The sequence below is a fragment of the Citrus clementina genome, unplaced genomic scaffold (assembly GCF_000493195.1).
Source record: "Citrus clementina cultivar Clemenules unplaced genomic scaffold, Citrus_clementina_v1.0 scaffold_2, whole genome shotgun sequence".
Classification (NCBI taxonomy): Eukaryota; Viridiplantae; Streptophyta; class Magnoliopsida; order Sapindales; family Rutaceae; genus Citrus; species Citrus x clementina.
The window spans coordinates 34753224-34773510 of NW_006262688.1; the positions used below are offsets into that span (position 1 = coordinate 34753224).

Sequence of the window (20287 nt, forward strand, 5' to 3'; positions counted from 1 at the left end):
CATCAGTTTTAGTTGGATCAATGACCTGAGCCCATTTGGTTTCTGTCTCGGAACTCTTTGCCTTTCATTTTTTTTTTTTTAATCCCCAATATAGTTTTCAAATATAGGTAACAAAAGTTGGCATTTATATTGAAAAACACTTGCGAAACGTTTCAAACAGAGAGGACGTCCAGGTTCACGCATTTTGTCAAAAAGGCATTAATGACCCATCATCCTTATTCCATCTTTTCAATGGAAAAAAAGATTGCGACCTGTGACCTACGCTAGAACTAGGTTAATGAATTGATTTGAATTTGCAATATCCCAAAAGTGGGAAAGCTCTTAAATTTTAGATCATGCATGAACCAATTTGATTTTTTTGTCCCCATCTGACATGTTTATTCACAGAAAAAAATCATATGTACATTATGATTATGTTAATCAAACCATATACGTCACTAATTTATAGTTATAATGTGTGATTCATTAAAATCAAGATTGGTCGTTTTATTCTTCAGATTTCAAGGATGTGTGATCTAGACGCGAAAATTTAATCGATAATTTTAGCTAAATTGAGAAATTCTCAATCTAATCAAATAATTCAGATTAAAATTATTTATTATTCTCTCTTTGGTCTTATAAATTATTTCATTTTAACAATTGTCGTACCATAAGTAGGATATTTATTTCTTTAAAGATACAGATAGATAGATAGATATATATATATATATATATATATATATATATATATATATATATAAAAGCTTCCCAACATGTTATAAAACTCTATTAAAAACCCAAGATCATGAAATTGAATAAAATATAGAGGTATCATCATTATTCATGTCTCATGAGAGAGACGAATCGATGGCTTTGAACCATACGGGCGGGGGCGGGGGCTTAAATACTCTCTATTGCAAACTGCAGAAATGAATGATGGTTCACTTTTTTTTTTTAATTTTTTAATCTGAAAATTCAAATTGAGTTATGAGGAAATTGAGATCCGTCTTCTCCTCAGATCAGATCCCAATTGACAATAATATTTATTTAACTGTGCAAATAATATATAACAGCTTTCACACTTGCATTTAAATTTAGAACAGTGATTTGCCGACACACGTGACACCCTCCTGAAACTACCTTTCTCTGTTGAAATAAATGAATAAATAAATAAATTTGAAATAATCAACTTCTTAATCAATCTAGAATTATCCAGCGTTCAAGAAATCGTTAAAAATCCCCCCTCCCCAATATTATGACGCAATAAATCAGTTGGCAAATTTGTCACCATTCATTCCCCCTTCCAACCACATCATCCGGTCATTACCTTCTGTATGTACCTGGCCCACCCTATCCTCATTTCCATTTAAACTTTCAAATGAAAAAAAAAAAAAAAAAAATCTCCATACACCTCTATCAATTAAAAAAAAAAAAACAGAAAAAGGAAAAAGAAAAACGAAACACCTCATAATCATTGTATATAGAATAATTAGAATAAGTTGAAAAGATGGGAAACGAATGAAATTGTGACCTAAAAATAGGGGGAAAATGGAAATAAACGCGTGAAAACAGAGAAGCAAAAAACAAGAATTGCCATAAATAAAATAAACAAAGAAGGCAACCAGTAATTGGGAAACACTTGGCAAGCAGACACAGACAGAGAGAAACATTTATACGAATTTTACATAAACGGAGAGACAGAAAGGGAGAAAGAAAATCTAAAACAAACACACTCTCAACTCTACATCCACATAAATAAAATTTAATAACGTCTTACTTAATCCATTTTGAGCTTCTCGAGATTTTCCCAAATACAAGCATCATCGTCTTCATCGTCCCTGTGTTGTTTCCTCTGTGTCGTACCAATCTCCTCCTCCAAAAGGATATATATATATATATATACATATATATATATATACGAAGCCACAAAGAAGAGTCAGTCAATCATGCCATCAGGTGCTAAGAAGAGAAAAGCTGCCAAGAAAAAGAAGGAACAACAGGCCAACCACCAGCAGGGCAACAGCAACAGCAACAGCAACAGCCCTTTAGGTATATCTATTTGGAAAACTTTGTTTGGCTTTTTGGCTTTTTGGTACATCACGTAGACCCATCTCTAAAATCTGTCCCTCAATCATTTTTTTTATCACTTCTTCTAACCTTTATTTTGGTTTATTTTATCTATTTGGGTCGATGACGGGGTTTTTTGAATCATACCTATTCTTTTAACTGTTTAGGCTCGTGCACCACTGTGTCCCTTTCTCAGTTACGAAAATACTTGGAAAAGTCCTCTTGTGTTTTGCGGGTTCTTGTCATTTTCAGTTCATGGGTATTGGTTTGGTTAAGTCGTTGTTTTTTATTGGATCTTTATTTATTTAATTCTTTTTAATTGTGTGTCTGTGGAATTGGCTTGATGGGCGTTGATTTCATTAGCATTTTGTTGGATCTTTTTGGTTGAATCTACTATGTTTGATATACGCTTCGGCAAGTTGTTCTTAGTGAGCTCGTTTTAAGTTAACAGTTTAATAATTGTGTCTGTTTACTGTGATTTAATCGAAATGTTGTTAGGTAATGATGATCCCAAAAGCCAGGATGAGAGGGAGAGTGACGGCGGTGAGGCTGGTTCCCCTGCATCACAGGACCACCATAATCACCAACATCCATTTCAGGAGGGCAATGGAGAATTGGAGAAGAGGGATCCGACCCCCGTTCGATCATCTGACTCTGAGAGAAAGTCTATGGCTGAAGTTGCTCAAGGATTAGAAGATGCGCAGAAAGTTGGAGTAGAAGATGCTGTTAATATTGGGAGGGAAGTTAAAACAGAGGACGACTCAGGGAGCCAAAGTATCAACATTAGGCATGTAGAGTTTGTGAAGGAATCACATGGTGGAAGCTCTAGCAGCAGTAGCTCAGATAACGAATCTCAAGTGTGTGAGAAGAGGGCTGCTTCACATAATGGAGAAAACAATCCAGCTGATTTGTTTCCGAAGGAGGTGATTCAGGGTAATGAAAAGGCGTCTCTGGTAGAGGCTGATAACTCAGCTGTGGAAACTGCACCCACTGGTCATTCGGTGGAGCCTTTGGTAACTGAGTCTGAGGAGGTGATTCATGTTACACAAGATGATTCAGTTGAGATTTCAGCTGTTCCTGATGCGGTTGAATCGTTGAAGGAGAATAAAGAATCAAAGAGAAATGAAGAAAAATGTAATCCCTTTGTGGAGGGCAATAATGGGACATCTCCTACTGTGGTGGAAACCGTGACAAATGAAAACGAGGGCAAGATTTTACCCACATCAGTCACTCCTACTGATGAAACTAGTAATGTTGGAGAAAGTACAAGAGATTCGAAGATTCCTGACTGTTCTGAAAACCAGGTATTTCCCCTAGTCTAAATTATTGGTTATTAAATTTCAGTTCAGTTTAATTGATGCTGATAGACTGAATTGATATGCAGCCTTTTATAGCTTCTGCACCACGAGCAGAGCAGAGAACCTCCTGGATGAGTTGCTGTGGATTGTTTGATGTGCTTACAGGCTCCAGTAGATAATTCAAGGTTGGAATATTTGTATGCTTAAAAGTACTTTTGGCATTCTTTCTTTTAGACAACGCTGTTGGATTTATGTATAAAGGCTGGGGAATTAAATAGAATGGAGCATTAAGGCTGGGGAATTAAATAGAATAGAGCATTTTTGAGAGGTCTTGTTGGTAGCAGTTCAGTTATACCGGATTTACTATAATTTGTCCTATGCCTAGAATTTTTGTCAGAATATTCTTTATGTACGGTTTTTAAGAACATGTTAGAGAATAAGAATTTCAGAATGGATTTTGGTAGATGGATCATTTCTCCCTACATGTGGCCATTCCAACAAGATCCTTTTTGGCTAAGAGTGTCAGATTTTGTTTGCAGAAATTAGTTGAAAAGTCTGTCAAGTGTTGAAATATGCCAACAGTTTGATGATGTAATTGAACTGTGGTGGAAAGGGGTGAGACAGATTGATCTGATGATCTCCGATAGAGTTTACAGGTTACTCTTAGACAAATGTAGTAACTGCATATTGTGTTCTTTTGTGTGAGAGTGTGTGTTTGTGTGTGTGTGTGTGTGAGAGAGAGAGAGAGAGAGAATTCCTAACCAAAGATACTTTCAAAGAAATGCCATCACAGTTTGGGGCAGTTGAGCGGGGAAATGTTAAAAATGTTCTTCCATCTGGAAAAAAGAAAATGAGACAACAGCTTGCGAACACTGGTTTGAATAAAAAAATAAAATGCAATATTGTATAGTAGCTGAGCCATTCATTTTATTTGGATCTTCTTTTGTGGGAAAGAGGGTGGTTGGTTTTCAATTTTCTTACAATGCTTTTCCTTTATTTAGACCTCTTTTGCCTGCATTTAATATGTTTGACCACGAATTTTCTTTACAAGACCTGCGTCATCCTCTCCCAATGTTCTGATGAATGATTTCTGATTCTGGTTTTCAGATTCCACTGAATTTGTATATTCTTTAATCTCAGTTGCATAAAATTTTCTTTTTAAACTAAATCAGATCTGCAACTGACATCAGTATGGTTTCCTTTTGATGTAGAAACAAAGCATGGTGACTCTTCAGTGGGCCAGGAAGGTTGTGATAGAAAAGAAGGATTTGGTTTCTACAAGTGCGGATGTTTCAAGTTCAAATATTTTGGTAAATTTTCCCATAAATAATCGTAATGGACCTAAATGATCAAACAATTTTAAGATTACAGTGATGATTATGATGATAGTGTCAAATTGTCAATGGATAGACAGCTCAATGTCCCCTAGCTTTTGCTTCATTACTTTTATTTCGATTTGGCAGTGTAGTGTTTTACTTGAGGTGTGTTGTATCTGTTTCTTTCACCATAGAGTTGGGCGGATTTCCATATTTTACTAAGAGAATAGTGCTTGATAGTTTCATTTTGTGATGGAGGGATTCTCGACTCTTTGAGCAAATTTTGTGTCTTGCTTCTATGTTACCCCATTTGGATGGCCAGGAAATCCGTGAAAATTTTGATGCGTTGATTTAATGAGAGACTTTTAAGTTCCTAGTTGAAGTTGCAGTTGCTGAAAGGCTGAGGTTTACATTTCTTGTCTGAATGTCCCCAAGAACTCACCAAGCACCAAGGTGGGGATTATATTCTTAATGAGGGATTAAATACACACCGTAATTACCAACTTTGAGTGTTTAACGGACTCATTGTCTTGTAGTTTTAAAATTCAAAAACCAAAAAAAAAGGGTAAAGTAGGCCCCAAAAAAAGAAAAAGAAAAAAATTAAGTTTTGATAGCAATATAACATTATAATATAATATTATTTTTAGCGAGAGCAGGAGAGAGCGGAACCACGAAATGATTACATTTACAGCAAGCTCAATGGCATTTATATTCCAAATCCAGCATTTACATTTTATTAGTGAATTTTCAAACACGCCAATTATATATAGCATGCCAACATATCCTGGGCAGCGAACCGGGAAAAAAGAATCAAATATGGAAAATTGAAGACGAAGCACCACATAATGTACAACAATTAATATTAATGATACAAACTTTCAAGTTCAAATTATATCCTCCCTGCACCACCATGAATGGCTGCTATGTACAGAAGCTGTGTAACTGAGAGGATGATCAAAAATGCCTCCATGGTTCTCTGCAAAGAAGTTGTCCATGTATCATTTAATTAGTAAAGCCCGTCTTATGAAAAATTAAAATGAGTGCTTTTATTAAGCTGTGTGTTGTGTTTTGGTTCTTAATTACCAGACGGGCGTTCCTGATGTGGAGCTCAATCTCTTTGCAAGCAAAGCTGCACATATGAGTGACATCTTGCTAGTTAGAAAGAGAACATTTAGATTCATAATAGAAATTATACATGCATGCAGTTGCACATGCTTTAGTCTTACCCCGCAGCGAGGAGAGTGAGAGTCCAAGCAATGGTAGCAGCTGAGGCTGCAGCTGGCATGCTATCAGCAGTCCAAACGCGAACGTGGTTCAAACCAGCAATGCAAGATGCAGCACCAACAACACCAGCTATCAAGGCAAAGGTCACAAAAAACCCAGTGGCAGCGTTGCCCATTGGGAAATATATGGGCGAAAAATGTGCCGGAAGTTCAAACGATGGGCCTGCAAGATACACAGCAACATAATTAGCTAGCGTGCAACCTACGTAAATGATAAAACCAATCATATATGTATAATACATTGTGTCATTTTTTTATGTTACATTTCTTAGTTTCTAGGAACATCAAAGTTACATGCTCTTACCAATGACAAAGCCATGGTCAATTGCTCGGTTCATGGCCCAACCACCAATGCCCAAAACTATGACAAACATGCAGAAATTCAAAACCAAAAGCAAGGATGCAACTGGTTTCATTTGTGTGTTGACCATTTTGATTGGCGCTCGGTTTAACTAAGATGATTAAATTTAGGTGCTGGAAGCAGGAAAAAGAAATTAGAATTTTAAGGGATGCAAAAGTTGAATAATGCAAGAAGGCTCAGACTCAGAGCAAGCTGCTATACATGTGTTTTGTGCAAGGGGGAAGGCTTATAAATGACAATGCAAGAGGTGTTCTGGTTCTTTTCTTGCTAAGGCTGCCCGTTTCCAAAGTTTTCTCTGTGGGTTGTAAAGAGCATGCTTCATTTTCAAGGCAAGCCCACAAAACCAGATTCTTGGGTTACATTTTTATATATATAGAGACAGACACACACACACACACACAATCTTTTTCGGGTTTTTCCATGATGCATTCTTTGGATGTAGTATATTTTTGTGCTATTAGGATTTTGCAAAGGCAGGAAAGTGATATTCTTTGCCAGCCGCCCAGTCCAAGAGGTGCTGATGCGCCAATTTACGTGGACCCATTTGGTTTTCCCATATGGAAAGTTGAGTAGAAACTGTAGCATCATGCACAAGCACAATTGGGACCTTTTTTTAAAAAAAATCTTTTTTTTTGTCTAAGTAATACGATTTCAAGTCGAATTAAACTAATATTAGTTTTGATGATAAATTACAAACGTGAGGTGAATTTTGAATTACTACGACATTAACAATTGAATATGTTGAAAATTTATAGATAATTTAAGAAAGGGTGTCGCTAAGATAAATTATATTGTATAATAAAATACATCAAATTTAAAAGTTATTTCTATGAATTCAAATACAGTTTTATGGATTTAACTTTTAAATTGTTAAGTACTACAATTGTGTTAATGTATGATACATTTAACAAGTGAATCAACAACATATACATTAACGACCATGAGTTAATTAGAAATGGTGCGTATTCAGATAAAAGGTGGAAATAAGAGAGAGAAAAACAAAGGGGCCGTTACTTATATGAAAACATGTTAACCATTCGCGCCAAAATTCAAACATTCACCTTTGCACCCAGATTTTTCTGCCAGCCTTCGATGGGTTTTATGAATTACGCTAACCAAAGCACACTAATCTACAAGCATGGACTCTACAACCACATAAAGAACCAAAGAATTGACTTAGCTCGCAAGCTTTTCGATGAAATCCCGTCGCCTAATTCTCTATTATACACGATAATGATCACGGGTTACGCACAGAAGGGTAAAATTAACGATGCCTTGAACCTTTTTGAGCAAATGCCTGTTAGAGACACCATTAGTTGGAATTCGATGCTAAAGGGATGCTTAGATTGTGGCAACTTATGCATGGCTGAAACACTGTTCGATAAAATGCCCGAAAGAAATGTAGTTTCTTGGACAACTATGGTTAATGGGTATTTGCAGTTTGGAAGGATTGATAAGGCTGAGAGTTTGTTTTATCAAATGCCCGTCAGAGATGTGGCAGCATGGAATGCGATGATTCATGGGTATTTTTGCTATGGGAGGGTTGAAGATGCTATCAGGTTGTTTGACGAGATGCCTTGTAGGAATGTGATTTCTTGGACTTCGATGATTGGTGGGCTTGATTGCAATGGGAAGACTGATGAATCTTTTTTGGTTTTCAAGAAGATGGTGGGTTATGGTATTTTGCCCACTGCAACCACATTAGCTTGTGTGTTGGCTGGATGTGCTAATGTGTTGGATTTATATTTAGGGCTGCAGATTCATGGTTGTGTCATCAAGATAGGGTTTTCTTCTGATGAGTTTATATGCGCTTCACTTATAACATTTTATGCAAATTGTAAGCTGATAGAGGATACTTCTAAGGTTTTTAATGAGAAATTGCATGAAAATGTAGTGGTGTGGACAGCTCTTTTAACAGGGAATGGTTTGAATGGTAAACATGAAACTGCATTGAAGGTTTTTTCTGACATGATTAACTTAGGTGTTCTTCCAAATCAATCTACATTTGTTAGTGTTTTGAATTCTTGTATCAAATTAGAGGCTATTGATCATGGTAAAGAGATTCACACCGTGGCTATCAAGCTAGGTTTGGTGAATGATGTCTTTGTGGGTAATTCTCTTGTTGTCATGTACAGTGAATGTGGAAATGTAATTGACGCTGCGGCCATATTTAGGAAAATTGATGAGAAGAACATCGTTTCTTGGAACTCAATGATTGTTGGGAGTGCACAACATGGATATGGCCGATTGGCTTGACACTCTATAGCCAAATGATACGTGAGGGTGTAGACCCTGATGAAATCACATTCACTGGCTTGCTTTCTGCTTGTAGCCATTCTGGGATGCTACAGAAAGGGAGATACTTTTTTGAGTATATTAGTAGGTACAAACCCAATGAGGTGAAGCTTCAGCACTTTGCTTGTATGGTAGACATCTTGGGCAGAGGAGGGAAGTTAGAGGAAGCAGAGGAATTAATTAAAAATATGCCACTGAAAGCAAATTCTATGGTATGGCTGGCTTTACTTAGTTCATGTCGAATGCATTCTAATGCAGAAGTAGCTGAAAGAGCAGCAAAAGAGATTCTTGATCTAGAGCCCCACTGCAGCGCTGCTTATGTCTTGTTGTCGAATTTGTATGCTTCAGCAGGTAGATGGAGTGATGTCTCAAGATTGAGAGTGAAGATGAAACAAGGGGGAATCGTGAAACAACCTGGATGTAGTTGGGTATATTTAAAGGGAACAAGGCATGAATTTCTTTCTGGAGATCGGTCGCACCCCCTTAGTGAAAAAATATATGAAAGGCTAGACTGGTTGGGAGGAAAATTGAAGGAATTTGGCTATTGTCCTGAAAGAAGTTATTCTCTGCATGATGTTGAGGATGAACAGAAGGAAGAAATGTTGTCTTTCCACAGTGAGAGGCTCGCCATTGGATTTGCGTTGATTACTACTGCGGAGGGCAGTACAATAACAGTAATGAAAAATCTTCGAGTGTGTGGGGATTGCCATCATGCCATTAAGCTTATATCGAAGATTGTTAGGCGCGAGATTGTTGTAAGAGATTCTAGCCGTTTTCACCACTTTAGAAGTGGCAGTTGTTCTTGTAGGGATTATTGGTAGCAAGGATCCCCAGGGGCAGGGGACCTCACTTCTCTTCACCATCCCACCATCAAAATTTAAACCCCGCAAAACAATCACAAACTGATTTAAGTATCGATGCCGTATCATTAGCTCCTACTGCGGCCTAACGTTGTAGTCATAACTCATATCAGTAAACGATTGGAAAAAACAATTTATGAAAAGAAATATTGCTTTAATGACTAAATTAAGCAACCAAAACGCCCCCAAAAAAGAAAATACTATTAGCTATCATGTATGAATGCAAGAATGCATGCATCATTCTTAATCATCCAGCTTTGAAATCGGGTACGTTTGAGATTGAGGTTGGTCAATTATAATTTAAAGATACAATACTAAAGTGTTTGGTAAACAGTAGTTGTCGTAGTTTGAAAGTTATGTTGATATGATTTTTCAATTGTATAATGAAAAATCTATTATATCTTTAATAATTTTATTAAAATTATTATTTAAAATTTACATTTACTATATATTACTAACTTTTGTTTTATAGTTATAGTTTTTTTTCCACAGCAGTTGTATCTTAAAAGATACATCACCTCAATTCCAAACGCACTCATAATGTGCTGCAACTCTGTTCTGACTAATTGCAAGGAAGCTCTGATTTCATCAAACTGAAAATTAAAGTCGTCTAATTCACTTGGTTTGGATTTATTTATGTCCTTGTAGTGAATATTCATCAAGATTTCCCATTCCTCTTCTGCACGTTTTTCATGCGGTAATAAGTACTGAGGAATTAAGAGACCAGCCCCTCAGACCTTCACTCTCTTATTCATTTGCTGGTTCACTAATACTTCCTCTACAAGTTATAATCTTCTAAAGACCTTCAAGAAAATTTAAACAAACACTAGTTGTGATATGCTTAAATTAAAAGAAAAAAAAAAAAAGAAAAATATCTTATATTTTATAGCCTTAGTTCCTGAGATGGACAAGAACATGCCTTAGGATATATTTTAGAAAAATAATTGCCAATTTTTTCTTCATTTTTTTTTCAAAAATAAATTGAAAAGAAAAAATAATATTAATAACAAACAGTAATATTGGAATATACATCATTCCCCCCCCCCCCCCGGAAAAAAAGGGAAAAGTTGAACGAGACCAGTAACCAAACCCAACACTGTGATTTATAATATAACATCAATAAATTAATATAATTTATTTGATAAATTAATATAATTTATTTGATAAATTAATAACCTTTACTATATAATAATTTTATACTGCTTCAACTTAGGCCTTGAGTAAATTAATAAAATAATATTTTTGCTGAAAACACTTATGTAACTTTGTGATTCCATCCACATTATAAATTAATAAATTCATATTAATAAATTGCTAAAAATTATCAATATTATTTATGATATTTTATTAAATATAATTGCTATTTGAATGCTCATGATAATCAAACCAGCGGTTTTCGGCCCAGACAAGTCATGTAACGACTACTAATGAATTTGCACCGAGACATAAGCAGATACAAGGCATGGAGAGAAAACATGCAAATACCAATAACACAGGTACACGGCAATAATAATATTTTTATGAAATAAAAAACACTGTATTATCACTTACCCCAAAAAAAAAAAAATCACAAACGGTCGTATCGTTGTAAGTCAAAATTTTCAAAATTTTGATAAAGCATACAAAACAAGACTCACTACTACTAAAATGAACAGATTGTTTAATCTCATTCATCTTCCTGGCTTCTCAATCTAGCAAGCTTGTTAGTCACAACAATATCAAGTTGGGCAGCTCGCTCCACAATCTCTTTCCTCTTCCTCGTGGAAACATCATGGGCAATTTCAGCACAGTAGGTCCTATGATAAAAATATTGGGTTAGAATCAACAAACAAAAGGCAAAACAATTTCAGGAGGCATTAATGCAACTTCCAGGAATTACAAAAGAAATGCTACCTGTTGTGCATCATCAACAATTCAAGCTCTTTCGTATTGTGCACCACAAATTTCTTGAAACCATTTGGAAGATAGTGGCGTGTCTTCTTGTCCGAACCATAACCAATGTTGGGCATTAGAGTGCATCCCTTGAACTTTCTTCGCACCCGGGAATCAATACCCTTTGGTCTGCGCCAATTTTCCTGTAACAGAAACAGGAAAAATTTGTAAGAACAAGGCACTTGAACAATAGGGAGAGCAAGAACTAAATAACATAAAAGATATGAGCTTATAATTACATTTGAATACCTATTCAAAGTGTATGAAAGAAAAGGGGAAAAAGAGTACTGAAGATTGAGGTTAAATAAGCACATATTCAAAGGCTGGATTTATACCAGTAAAAGGATGTGAGCAGGGATAAAGTAACAGAAAGCTTATGATAGAAAAAGCTAACTGTGTCGCAAAGACCTGTTCTTTTATATCTGCCCTAAAAACGAAATGTCCAGCTACAAATAAACATGATCTGGACATTAGATACCATGGGCAAGTAAACATCATCTAAAACAAAATCCAGCTTCACTCCCAAAAAGGAGAAAACATCAAAAGCAGAGTCAGCAAATCAACAAATGACTGCAATCTCAGCCGAAAGATGGTGATTTTTGTATAATAATCACGGAAAATCATAATCTTTACATAATTTACATCATAGATTGCCGTAAGATTGCAACTGTCTATAAAAAAAAGAGTGAAACAGAGAAGGACAAATATGAAATTTATGAAAATACAAGAATATTTAATGGCAACAGAGATCAGATGGTAGTGCATGTTTGTAATTCATCATCAGATAACAGAATAGATGGATAAATATCATCACACCTCCGTTGCATACTAATATTTCACTAAGATTAAAAGTAATAAAAACAACAAGATTTCTCAAAAAATTTTAAAAAAAATCTCAAAAAATGGGATCAGATAAAAGGTCGATTTCTATCACCATATTCCATAGTGGAAATAAGACTGGGTGTCAAAAAGAAATCATCATATCCCTATTTATTTGGTTTTTTTAAAAAAAGGCTGATATATATATATATATATATGTATATATAAAACAAAATTTCCAAAGGATCAGATAGTCGATCGTTATCTCACCACATTGCATCAACGCAAAAGAAGCAAGTGAGACTGGGTGTCAAATGCTATCATCATATCCATTCTAAACACCGTAATGAATTAGTCAATCGAAAAAAACTAAACAAATAAATTTCGGGAATCAGATTACAAATGTCAATCACCACATTGCATCGTAAATTAGATGCAAATTAAGACTGGGGCGACAAATACATATCATCATTTTCCTTCCTTACAGATCCCAACTCAAAACAAACAAACGATAAATACGTATATAAATGAACACGAAAACGACGTAATATTTAAGAAGTCGTTTTGATTATTTACCTTGACGGAGATCTTGCGATCGCTCTGAGGCCTCTTGAACTTCTTCACCCTCTTCTTCACTATCTTCTTTGACAATAACGGAACCGCCATCTTCCTTACCTTCTTCCCCTACACATTTTGAAACAAAAAACACTAATCAATATACATAAATATGAGAAGACAAGTTACATTAGATAAATAGTGGGAAGGGAGTTAGAGAGAGATGCTCACAGTGATTTGAGCTAGGGTTCAGCTTGGCCGCGAGGCCTTTCAAAGCGTTAGCTAAGCCTTCGTATATATAGAAGCGGGGAGTGGCTATCTAGGGTTTCATTTGGGGCTCAAGGTTTGTTTGCAAACAAGATGGGCGCTTTGTGCGAGAATGGACGGTGGAGATTTAGGGATTTAATTTCGAACGTCGTCGGGTTAAAGGCCTTTTAAATGAACTGGACCTGTAAGTTCGGAAGCGGCCCATCAAAATTTAAGCTTTGGTACAACGTGAGATAGTGACATGCTTATTTGCAGCAGAGATGGTCGAGACTTCGGCCACCACTCCCACAACTTATGGGTGTTGACAAAATTAACCAAAGATTTATATTTATATTTTCAATTTTCCTTGAAATAAAAACTTATTTGCTAGAAAAGTAAAATAATTTCTTCAAACTTGATTAAGGGCATGTTGAAATAAAAACTTATTTGTACCAAAGTTATGTCACTAAAATATTTAATAAAACCTAACTACTATAGCTTAAAAGTTAAAATTAATTTAGTTTCATATTCATATCAAATTATTACTATCTCACGATACCCTCAAATACATAGTACTACATTGTAAATTTAAAATTCAAGTTCGACTCAAGATATATCCATCAAGAAATTCGCCGGAGTGTCAAGAATGACAATCAACCTACTAATAATTCTATTTGCAAATGATGTGAAAATGGAAGCTATTTGAACTAGAATACATTAATTGGGGAACAAAATCTATTTGAGCTACTAACAATTCTATGCGCATAAGTTGTGTAATTTGACCTAGAATACATTAACTGGGAAACAAAATCTCTTGTACATTATTCCGTGATCTCCATAACACAAACTTTATCAAGAGAACAGGCGTTTAAGCAACTGTAAATGGAACTACGAAGCTCGTATGAGTTCGGAGCAGCGGGGATAACATCAATGAACTCTTTGTCAACCTTCTCAACGTGAGAATTCAGCTTCGGGGTGGCATAGAACTCAAGTTTATTGATATGGTTTGTCAACTTTTTCATAACATTCATTGAGAGCATCGTGTTAAACCTTTCCTCAGAATGCTTTGCATATTCAGAAATTTGGAAGCCTATATCTGCTCCACATGACTTAACAAACCCAAGAAACATTGAATTCCCAATTGCATTTCTTGGATTGGCGGTGCATATCTGCAAACAGGTAAAGTATAAAGCAGCAATGAAATAGTAAGAAATCAAGTCAATAATTGCGGAGATCAACTCAGAAATCAGACGCACTTCCTGTTTCGCAATGGGTCATACCTGAATATACTCCACACCCAGTTCATCAAGATTCTTGATAATGTTGTGTGATGAAAGCAAGCTGAAGACTCCTCCAGAGCCGACTGGTGCTTGAAGTATTTCCCAGGGTGACTTCATCAAAATCTTGAACTTGTTCTGTTCAGTGGGAGAGCGACTAACAATTGGCAGCTTCTCTTCTTCCAAAAACCAAACCTGTTAGCAGTTTGATATGTTACGGACAAAAATATGAAACACACACTCCAGACAACTACAAAATTCAGAAGTGGTAGAGAATGCTTCATCTTGTGTAATTGGTAGTTTGGTAAATCGGAATAGTACAAGTCAAATAGACAACTTTACTTTAGTATGATCCAACTAAATATTCTTCAAATAGACAACTTTACTTTACAGCTTGTGCGGCAGAATCTCAAGATTCTAAATAAAAGAAAAAAAATTACAAAAATGATTCTGAAATATTACTCACCTTTTTTGAATCAAAAGCAAAGTGATCATTATCCAAGAATAGCTTTTCCAACATTTGCATTTCCAGAGCTGGCAAAACCAAAACCAGTGGCATAGATGCACGATTCTCTATCTGAAAATAAAACAACTTTGTTAGGCCATGCCCTTAAAAACAACCTAAAGATGGATTCCTCATCATTGTCAAGTTGAGAAAGCTTTACAAATGAAAGTCAGAATATGGTATTACCTTTACAAATCTCTGATTATCAGAAAGTAATGTTTGAAGGAGGGCTAAAGACTTATTTGCAGTACTTTCAGAGACAACAGAATGAGGGTCACATTCGTTTCCCTCCTCACAGTTGTGCACAACTAACACCATAGCCTTTTTGCCTTCAGAAACAAGATGGTTTCCTTTCTTTTGCAAACTAGAATTTGTACCCACTTTCTTTGCATGTGCACAAGGGCCAAGGGATCCCTCCCCTGATATCTTCAGGGAAGAAATCATTAGTTCTGCTTTTGTAGCGTTCATTAACTCAGTTGCGTTCCATCTGATTCAAGAAGACAGAGAAAAGTAAGTTTTGGTACAGCTCAATCCTACAATGCATATGCCCAATAGTGCTTGCAACTATATCAAAGTAGAGAGTTTTGCCACCTTGCAACTGTTCACAATAAATTAGTTTATTGTCAGTTGAACTGATTTAGGTCTTCAGGAGTAATATATATGGATAGACAGACCAATCAGGTTCAATCAACAATGTTATGAAGGTAAAACTTATAATGTGAATAGGCCCACACAAATTTTCTTTACATTTAAACAGGATAAGATAACAGAATCAGTATCTGATGAACAACTAAAGAGCATTCAACTCGTATAAGAAGTTAATGATTATAGAAAGTATTCACTCATTACGAAACTTCACCTCTTCGAAGGTATCTCAATATTTTGCAATGCCTGTTGCAGTAATTTTGAATTAATACCCACAATGTGATTTGCAAGTAAGCTCATTTGGTATTTCTCTCCAAATCTAAACCCATGAAAGACATGTTGCTGCTCCATTTCACGAAGTTTCTTTTTTGCAGCTATCAAGCGTTTCTGGAACTTTTTCCTTTCTTTCCATTCCTGAAATGTGCATAAAGAAGTCAGGCTTGAGTAAAAAGAAAACAACCAGTGCAATCATTTGTAATAATTAAAAGAGAACGACAAAAGAAGAAAGGGGCTATTCTTTAAAATGCAAAACAATAGCCAGCCTTTCAGAACATTAATGCATAACAGAAACACAAGAAATGGTATCATTTACATGGAAATACTGCACGAATGAATATCAACTTGGATGAAATTACTGCCAGCAAACTTCTAACTAATAAAGCAAGTAGACTAGCAAAGAGTATGCCTCACAAGCTGCCGCCTTTCTTTCTTGGACCTCTCGTCAGTGCGTAAGTTTAACTCAAGGAGACCCTTTGGAGGAGTAATCTGCATTTCTCTTCCATTCATATCAACAATTGGAACAATTTCTTCGACAAATGGTATCCACACAAGGCGACCAGATGCATCACTTGCTGATGAGCTTGCTTCTTCACTTCCCTCAACCACATTTACAGAAGAATAACACATGACATGCAAGAGATCATTGGCTCCACTGTTGAAAACATTAACAACTGTTCCCACAAGTTCTCCAGTTTCCTGAGGATTAAAAAAAAAAAAAGGCATAACTAAAACCTTGAATTGCTACTTAACCTAAAAGAGATAGATCTCTTTTTATTTTTCTTAACATCATGAATCATGTACTAGATTTTCATACCTCAGATGATACTAAGTCCATGATTAAGATTATTCTAACAGAACCACATCGTTGAGAAATTGCAATAGTTTCTCATTCATAGATTAAACAACATGTGAAAAAGAAAAATATATGAGTTCTCTGATTCTAATAGAATCTGAAATCAAACACAGTAAACAGATCTAAAAATCAAAGAAGGGGGAAACCAGAAATGATCATCTCTGTGCCTTTTCACGGATTCTAGCCAAACAATGAAACCTAAAGTAAACCTCTGAGGTCAATCATAATGCAGCATTAGAAGAAAGCCGAAACTGTTATTTCAGCAAAATGTTGTTGCAGTTAGCAGAATAATGAAAAACAGTGCCACAATAAGTACAAACCTTCATAACAACTCTCATGCCAACAAGGTCACGGGTGTAAAATTCACCATCTTCCAACTCTGGCCTATCTCCTTCTCTTGCAAGTAATGTTGAACCAACAAGTGGCCTAGCCTGATAAAGTTTCGAAAGATTTAAAATGAAGTACATAGATACATAGTAATTCACTAAAAGAACTTGTGACTCAATGTTTGCATTGAACAAGATGGCAGCAACAATGTACATGGTAATTTTGGGTACTTGGTGAAAAGCATTTTTCATTTTAAGTCGCATTAACTGATCAGGAAACAAAAGGATAACTCCAAAATCAAGAAGCAACTCACCTGTTCAACGGTGTCAATTCCTTCAAAGGTAAGTATCCAACTCTTCTGTCCAGGATGTTCTCTTCCGTCGATTAACTTCACTTCTCGAATTGTTTCTCTTCCCAAAGCTTGTTGCCTCAGCCACCTTGTTCCAGGCTGCAGAAATAAATGATCATTCTCCTCTCCCATAAGCAACACGAAACAGTCAGGTATTAAAACCTGAATCTACTATCAGATAACAATTCCGAGTAGTTTCATACCGTGGTAAATCGCAACTCAGGAAAGTCAGTGCTGGGTTTCACAGAAATCTCCCCTTGAAGACCATGAACACTGTATATGTAACCAACATCAACGAAGTCTAATCCACTCGTACTAGTTTCAACAATCTCTTGAGTAGCTGGAGTTGCCATAAAACAAACAATCATGATCATGAAAAGCCATCATTTTAACAAATGCAAAATGTTCTGCACAACAATTTCACTACAACACAGTGCCGCATAGTTGGGATTTTTTTTAAAAAAAAAAAAGAACAACAACAAATAAGCTTTATGATCGTCAGTAAATCTAAATTCGAGAAAAGAAATTCTAAGATTCAGATAAGTGGGATTACCAGAGCTGTGAAGAAGAGAAACGGCACGGCGGTAAATTTGGGGAGAAGTTGAGAGCAATTGCACACCCAAGGAAGCTGGAAGCGAGCGAGGTAATTGATGTTGAAGTGGAAGCGACAGCGGAAGACGAGGAGAGCTTGGTGATAGAAACACCGGATCTGAAGAGCAGGCAAGTGAAGCTCTATGCATCGTTTCGTTTCCTTAATTTTCAGTTTTGTTTCATTTTAACGTTCTATTCTTATAAGTCTTGGCCAGCTGACAGCTGATGAATTTCTTCAGGTCTTCTACTTCGACTTTCTTGGTGCACCGCCGTATCCTTATCCAAAGCCCCGTCGAGCCCGACTGAAGTGGCTATAATACATACAACTTTATTCGGCTCTCACGGTTACCTGCTCGCCGCATGTGAGGAATTTTTTTTTTTTTTTTTTTTTGCCCCTTTGTAACCTTTTACTTTTCGGATATTTACTTTAAAACAATTTTTTTTCTTTTTTCTTTTCAAGAGAAGCGCCTTCAAAAAGATGCGCAAAAAATAATTAAAATGTAAATTCTCCAACAAAACTACAAAATTATGAATTTGCAAAGTTAAGTTAGCAAATTGTGTACAATGGACTTATGTCCAATTTTAAAATCTGAACAAGGCCGTAAAAATTGTTAAATAAGATGAATTATCCAAACTAAGTCTCTGAAGAACCATTTAGATTACAAGCCTGTGACCGATAATAGACTGATGATTTTTTTCTTTACGAGGTAGCCATAAGTACTGTGAAGGCAAGGCAACTAAATTCCCATTTCCCCGTCGATGTTAAAAGGAGGGAGTCCAAAGAAGGAGATCCCTACCTACCCACATGCTTTTCAACTTACCAATCAAATTTGATGTTTACCATCTCCCAACAACTTTGCTATTGCATGAAATAGCCTATATGTAGTGCCATCCCTACTTTTTAACTAGATGTAGAAAGCGAGGTTAGGCAATAAAGTAATCATTACACTATGAATAAGACCTTTCAGTATTCTTTTCTAATTCTGCTATGATTTGAATATAGAATATTTTTAAATTTATTTTAATAAAATTTGATATGAAAATATAAATTTTAAGTATTTAAAACTTTATATGTGTATAATAAATGAATCAAATAAACATAAAATATTTAAAATAATATATATTTTATAATTTTTTTAATAAAATCCGAATTCTGAATTTATCAAGTGATGCTCAAGATCGATCCGACTTAATATCTGGATCAGGTATGGTCCGGGTCCGGACCGAACGGATATTTTTACCACCTCTACATGCATAGAGAGAACTAGTGTTAAATAGATAATCTTGTGCTCTCTAAAGGCAGCGGAATAAGCATAGTGGATATGTTTATACAAATACTTAACACATGTAACATCATTTTCAGGGGGGACAAAAAAACGTGTACATATTTTTATCATGTCATTCGAAAGACTTAACCGTTTCCCTTCGGTACGAAGGAAAATATCGTTGAAAGATTTAAAATGACATGCTTTAAGCATGGAACAATAAACTTTTTTTTTTTTTTTACACTGATGGAACAATAAACTTTAGTCGAGACAAAATAGTCAATCAGATACATTATTGATTTTTTAAAGGAACTCCCCAGTTTGAGAAATAAATTGATGGAATATTCCTAATGCATATCCTTAGTGTGGAATGTGAAAATGCAAATTAAGGAGGAAACTATTTATTTATTTATTTGTTCATCTTGTTGATTAGGGATGATAATGAGAGGGGAGGTAACTAATAATATTTCCGTACCTATCATTAATATTTTGCATATGTATTTGTTCCCTTCCCATCTTGGTCAGAAATTACTTAAGAGAATTTTTATGCTCTCCCTAAATAATTATAGAAGATTCTTGAAGATCTCTAATTCTCAAATGACCTTCGAATAACTATACATTTTTAGTTTTTGAATTTGATTTAATTATATTAAAACAAAATTTTAAATAAAAGTAAAGTTTTATAATGTATCTTAATAAAGTTTAGATATTATACCTTTAGCTTTTGCATTAGTTTTAATTTTATTAGATAAAAGTTTAAAACAAAAATGTTGGGACGAGCCTTTTGAATAAGACATGATTGAATAGTAATTCAGGACTACAATTAATTAACTGGGCTCAAGAGTTTCATAGTGTATTTGTCTAAATATCTTGATATTTGTTATTTACACAAATATTAAGTATTTTATAATTTATTCATTAATAATTTCAAAAAAAAATGGAGAATTGAGAAGGGGATGGGGGATTGGGGATTTCAGCTCGTTTGTGCCCCTTTCCGAAAAAGGATATTGGGTAATTATTTTAAAACTCATAATACTTTTGAAAATAAATTTTATCAAACATTTAATTAACTTTCTTAAATTATTACCTTTATTATACAACTAATAATATTTTTTTTAAAAGGTACAATATTACCTAAATGGGCCTAAACACAGTTCATATTACCAGTAATCCTTCATTTCCATT

The 20287-nt window shown here is 35.2% G+C and overlaps 5 protein-coding genes and 5 non-coding genes across 12 annotated transcripts; 2 read left to right on the forward strand and 8 right to left on the reverse strand.

Annotated features, from left to right (window-relative positions):
* Positions 1–1528: 1528 nt before the first annotated feature.
* LOC18053180 lies at positions 1529–4905 on the forward strand. Of its 2 annotated transcripts, none has more exons than XM_006449542.2 (4): positions 1529–2028; positions 2545–3350; positions 3431–3529; positions 4556–4905. In XM_006449542.2, exons 1-3 carry the CDS (start codon positions 1926–1928, stop codon positions 3521–3523), a joined length of 1002 nt encoding a protein of 333 aa, XP_006449605.1. In that variant the 5' UTR covers positions 1529–1925; the 3' UTR covers positions 3524–3529; positions 4556–4905. The 2 variants fall into 2 exon arrangements, with proteins under 2 accessions (XP_006449605.1, XP_024047124.1); XM_024191356.1 differs by lacking the exon at positions 1529–2028 and adding an exon at positions 2165–2305.
* A 395-nt stretch (positions 4906–5300) lies between these two features.
* Positions 5301–6587, reverse strand: LOC18053181 (membrane protein PM19L). Its single transcript, XM_006449543.2, has 4 exons — positions 6248–6587; positions 5887–6106; positions 5744–5789; positions 5301–5636 (listed from the first exon to the last, which is right to left on the reverse strand). Exons 1-4 carry the CDS (start codon positions 6372–6374, stop codon positions 5550–5552), a joined length of 480 nt encoding a protein of 159 aa, XP_006449606.1. The 5' UTR covers positions 6375–6587; the 3' UTR covers positions 5301–5549.
* Positions 6588–7302: 715 nt separating this feature from the next.
* On the forward strand, positions 7303–9482 carry LOC18053182 (pentatricopeptide repeat-containing protein At5g46460, mitochondrial). Its single transcript, XM_024191643.1, is given in 2 exon segments — positions 7303–8555; positions 8558–9482. Coding segments are annotated over 2 exon segments (2088 nt in total). The 5' UTR covers positions 7303–7330; the 3' UTR covers positions 9421–9482.
* A 1390-nt stretch (positions 9483–10872) lies between these two features.
* Positions 10873–13101, reverse strand: LOC18053183 (60S ribosomal protein L32-1). Its single transcript, XM_006449546.2, has 4 exons — positions 12997–13101; positions 12787–12894; positions 11353–11534; positions 10873–11255 (listed from the first exon to the last, which is right to left on the reverse strand). Exons 2-4 carry the CDS (start codon positions 12874–12876, stop codon positions 11126–11128), a joined length of 402 nt encoding a protein of 133 aa, XP_006449609.1. The 5' UTR covers positions 12877–12894; positions 12997–13101; the 3' UTR covers positions 10873–11125.
* LOC112101334 lies at positions 11963–12046 on the reverse strand. Its single transcript, XR_002907461.1, has one exon. It is a non-coding gene; the product is annotated as a small nucleolar RNA Z196/R39/R59 family (small nucleolar RNA).
* LOC112101333 lies at positions 12135–12212 on the reverse strand. The gene has a single exon (XR_002907459.1). It is a non-coding gene; the product is annotated as a small nucleolar RNA Z195/SNORD33/SNORD32 family (small nucleolar RNA).
* On the reverse strand, positions 12297–12377 carry LOC112101368. Its single transcript, XR_002907495.1, has one exon. It is a non-coding gene; the product is annotated as a small nucleolar RNA U31b (small nucleolar RNA).
* Positions 12454–12541, reverse strand: LOC112101367. The gene has a single exon (XR_002907494.1). It is a non-coding gene; the product is annotated as a small nucleolar RNA U31b (small nucleolar RNA).
* Positions 12599–12686, reverse strand: LOC112101366. The gene has a single exon (XR_002907493.1). It is a non-coding gene; the product is annotated as a small nucleolar RNA U31b (small nucleolar RNA).
* A 560-nt stretch (positions 13102–13661) lies between the features above and the next one.
* On the reverse strand, positions 13662–18219 carry LOC18053184. 2 transcript variants are annotated; one of them, XM_006449547.2, is made up of 10 exons: positions 17800–18219; positions 17450–17586; positions 17211–17345; positions 16891–17001; positions 16129–16413; positions 15653–15852; positions 14980–15280; positions 14755–14865; positions 14292–14483; positions 13662–14180 (listed from the first exon to the last, which is right to left on the reverse strand). In XM_006449547.2, the coding sequence occupies exons 1-10, from the start codon at positions 17984–17986 to the stop codon at positions 13833–13835; spliced, it is 2007 nt and encodes a 668-aa protein (XP_006449610.1). In that variant the 5' UTR covers positions 17987–18219; the 3' UTR covers positions 13662–13832. The 2 variants fall into 2 exon arrangements, with proteins under 2 accessions (XP_006449610.1, XP_024047247.1); XM_024191479.1 differs by lacking the exon at positions 16129–16413.
* Positions 18220–20287: the final 2068 nt, after the last annotated feature.

Coding starts and splice junctions, on each gene's coding strand:
- LOC18053181 (XM_006449543.2), bottom strand. CDS start 6,374: ATGGTCAACACACAAATGAAACCAGTTGCATCCTTGCTTTTGGTTTTG. Junction 6,107..6,247: donor TGACCATGGCTTTGTCATTG/GTAAGAGCATGT, acceptor TGTATCTTGCAG/GCCCATCGTTTGAACTTCCG. Junction 5,637..5,743: donor ACATCAGGAACGCCCGTCTG/GTAATTAAGAAC, acceptor ACTTCTTTGCAG/AGAACCATGGAGGCATTTTT.
- LOC18053180 (XM_006449542.2), top strand. CDS start 1,926: ATGCCATCAGGTGCTAAGAAGAGAAAAGCTGCCAAGAAAAAGAAGGAA. Junction 2,029..2,544: donor CAACAGCAACAGCCCTTTAG/GTATATCTATTT, acceptor AAATGTTGTTAG/GTAATGATGATCCCAAAAGC. Junction 3,351..3,430: donor CTGACTGTTCTGAAAACCAG/GTATTTCCCCTA, acceptor ATTGATATGCAG/CCTTTTATAGCTTCTGCACC.
- LOC18053184 (XM_006449547.2), bottom strand. CDS start 17,986: ATGCATAGAGCTTCACTTGCCTGCTCTTCAGATCCGGTGTTTCTATCA. Junction 17,587..17,799: donor TTCTCTTCTTCACAGCTCTG/GTAATCCCACTT, acceptor TGGCAACTCCAG/CTACTCAAGAGATTGTTGAA. Junction 15,853..16,128: donor AGAAAGAAAGGCGGCAGCTT/GTGAGGCATACT, acceptor TGCACATTTCAG/GAATGGAAAGAAAGGAAAAA.
- LOC18053183 (XM_006449546.2), bottom strand. CDS start 12,876: ATGGCGGTTCCGTTATTGTCAAAGAAGATAGTGAAGAAGAGGGTGAAG. Junction 11,535..12,786: donor ATCGCAAGATCTCCGTCAAG/GTAAATAATCAA, acceptor TTTCTGTTACAG/GAAAATTGGCGCAGACCAAA. Junction 11,256..11,352: donor TTGTTGATGATGCACAACAG/GTAGCATTTCTT, acceptor TTTTTATCATAG/GACCTACTGTGCTGAAATTG.